The sequence below is a fragment of the Anneissia japonica genome, unplaced genomic scaffold (genome assembly GCF_011630105.1).
Source record: "Anneissia japonica isolate Jap-2015-1 unplaced genomic scaffold, ASM1163010v1 scaffold5148_len95523_cov101, whole genome shotgun sequence".
Classification (NCBI taxonomy): Eukaryota; Metazoa; Echinodermata; class Crinoidea; order Comatulida; family Comatulidae; genus Anneissia; species Anneissia japonica.
Window position 1 is genome coordinate 40,307 of NW_022684332.1, and position 2,241 is coordinate 42,547.

General features: G+C 37.8%; 1 protein-coding gene across 1 annotated transcript; it reads right to left on the reverse strand.

The window, feature by feature from the left end:
• Window positions 1-734: 734 nt before the first annotated feature.
• Window positions 735-2,089, reverse strand: LOC117104820. The gene is made up of 3 exons (XM_033245666.1): window positions 1,974-2,089; window positions 1,038-1,905; window positions 735-926 (listed from the first exon to the last, which is right to left on the reverse strand). The coding sequence occupies exons 1-3, from the start codon at window positions 2,087-2,089 to the stop codon at window positions 735-737; spliced, it is 1,176 nt and encodes a 391-aa protein (XP_033101557.1).
• Between the last annotated feature and the right edge of the window lie 152 nt (window positions 2,090-2,241).

Below are 2,241 nucleotides of genomic sequence, written 5' to 3' on the forward strand. Positions count from 1 at the left end.
AGATGTGTATAAGAGATCTGTCTTTAAGTGGAGATAGGCCTAGTAAAAGAAGAGCATTTTCGTATGACATTCCTGGAAGAATGCATTTAATAGCCCTCTTTTGAATTGTTTCAATGATTTGTTGTTGTTTGAGAGTGGTGCCAGGAAACCACAAAGGGCACGCATACTCAGCGACTGACCTAATAACACTGCAATAATAGTGACGCAAGATGAGGGTATTAAGGCCACATCTGCGTAATTGTTTTAAAAAGTAGATTCTTGTATTACATTTGGATACAATAGATTGAATATGGCTTTCCCATCCTAGGTCATCCTGGATCGTAACACCTAGCAATTTAGATTGACTAACATTGCCAATATTAACACCATTTATCTGAATCATTGGAGGTTGTGATTTTACACGTTTACAGCTAGTTAGCATTTCCTTAGTTTTCTTTTCATTAATCTTCATTCTGTTGCTAGTGGACCAGCTACAGATTTCCTCACTGACATTTTTAAAGGTGCTCGGTTTTTTACTAGAAATCTTTTCTGACACCGTGGTGTCATCCATGTATTTAACAATAGGAAGATTAACTTTAAGGTCATTAATGAAGATAATGAAAAGAACTGGCCCGAGCCAGGACCCCTGAGGCACACCTCCCTTCGGACTTAGCCATCTCGAGAAGTGATCGCCAATACGTACTCTATGCATTCTATGGCTTAGGAAAGCATGAATCCAATTTACTAAAGTTGTACTAACATTTAATTTGTTTTTCAATTACAATCGTATGGTCAATAAGGTCGAATGCTTTTTTGTAGTCTAAAAGCAGGACTCGGGTCTCATTACCTTGGTCTGCAGCTTCAAACCATTTGAACATTATTGAGATAAGGGCATCAACTGTTGATACACCTTTCATACAGCCGAACTGATTTAAATCAATCTTGTCCTGAATTTAATTTAAAAGCATTTCTCCAATAATACTTTCAATTATTTTCCCACATACAGAAGTTAAAGAAATTGGTCTGAGGTCAGATTCAATGGATGTGGGAGGATTAACTTTTTGGATAGGGACAATAGTTGCAGCTTTCCATTCGTGAGGGACACACGATTCACGTAAACTGGAGTTAGCAACTGCACAAAGAGGCTTTGCTAAAATGTTGGCAAAGTCCTTCAAGACCCATGTGGGTATACTTTCAGGTCCTGGGGATTTGTTTACACTTAGAGCTTTTAATTTGACATATATCTGATCATGCGTTATGATGAAATTGTCTAAGACAGGTGTATTAAGAGGGGCAACAGTAGGATTTTGAAGGGGTTCAAAATCATCAGTGACTGAATTGAAAAATTTAGCCACTTTTTCTGCTAATTCTTGTTGGTTACCATTACATAGACTGTTTGTCAAGTAGTTTAGAGGGCTGTTTAATAATCTATTGGTCTTACTCCACCATGATTTCACATCAACCTTGTAGAGCTGCGAAACTTCCTTTTCATAGTATCTGCGTCTAAGTTTTTTAGAGGCTTTGTTTACTTTATTTCTGAGTTTCCTGAATTCAATCATGTTGCCTTTCTTGAGTTCAGCTTGACGTCTGAAGATCAAGGATTTGTAGTAACTTGTAACCCATGGCTTGTCAACATTAGTGCGAACAACTTGGATAAGCGGAAAGTGTTTTTCAACAAGAGTTCTGATCCGAGAAGCAAAGAATTCGTACTGCTCAGCAGAGGTTGCTTGCGCGTATAACTCATGCCAACGAATATTCGTAAGATCTTGCTCAAACAGTTCCTTTGCTTGATTGTTGACTTTCCTCTTATACTGGTACGACTTAGTTGGTGGTACCCTTTTACTCACTAGGTTAGGCCTGCAAAGAACTACTAAGTGGTCGGACAGACCCAGTCCAGGTTCAGTGTATGGTGTTTCATAGAAATTTCTATGGATGTATACATTAAATCCAGTATAGCATTTTCCCTAGTGCAATCCTTAACAATCTGTTTTAACGGGAATTGCTTCAGTTGAGCATCTTTCATTCTATTGAAGTCTCCTAGTATGAAAATTCCGGTATCAGGATGCTTAGTGCGGATAAAGTCAAGGTTATTCGAAATGTGATTACACATAATGAAATCATTGGCGCTAGAGGGAGAGCGATGGTACACAGCAGCAATAGTGATGTTACTAATAGATCTAGGTAAGCATTTGGGTCGTATTGTAACAAAAATGCTTTCAATGTTCTCAGTTTTAAGTTCAATCAATTGTACACATATTATAT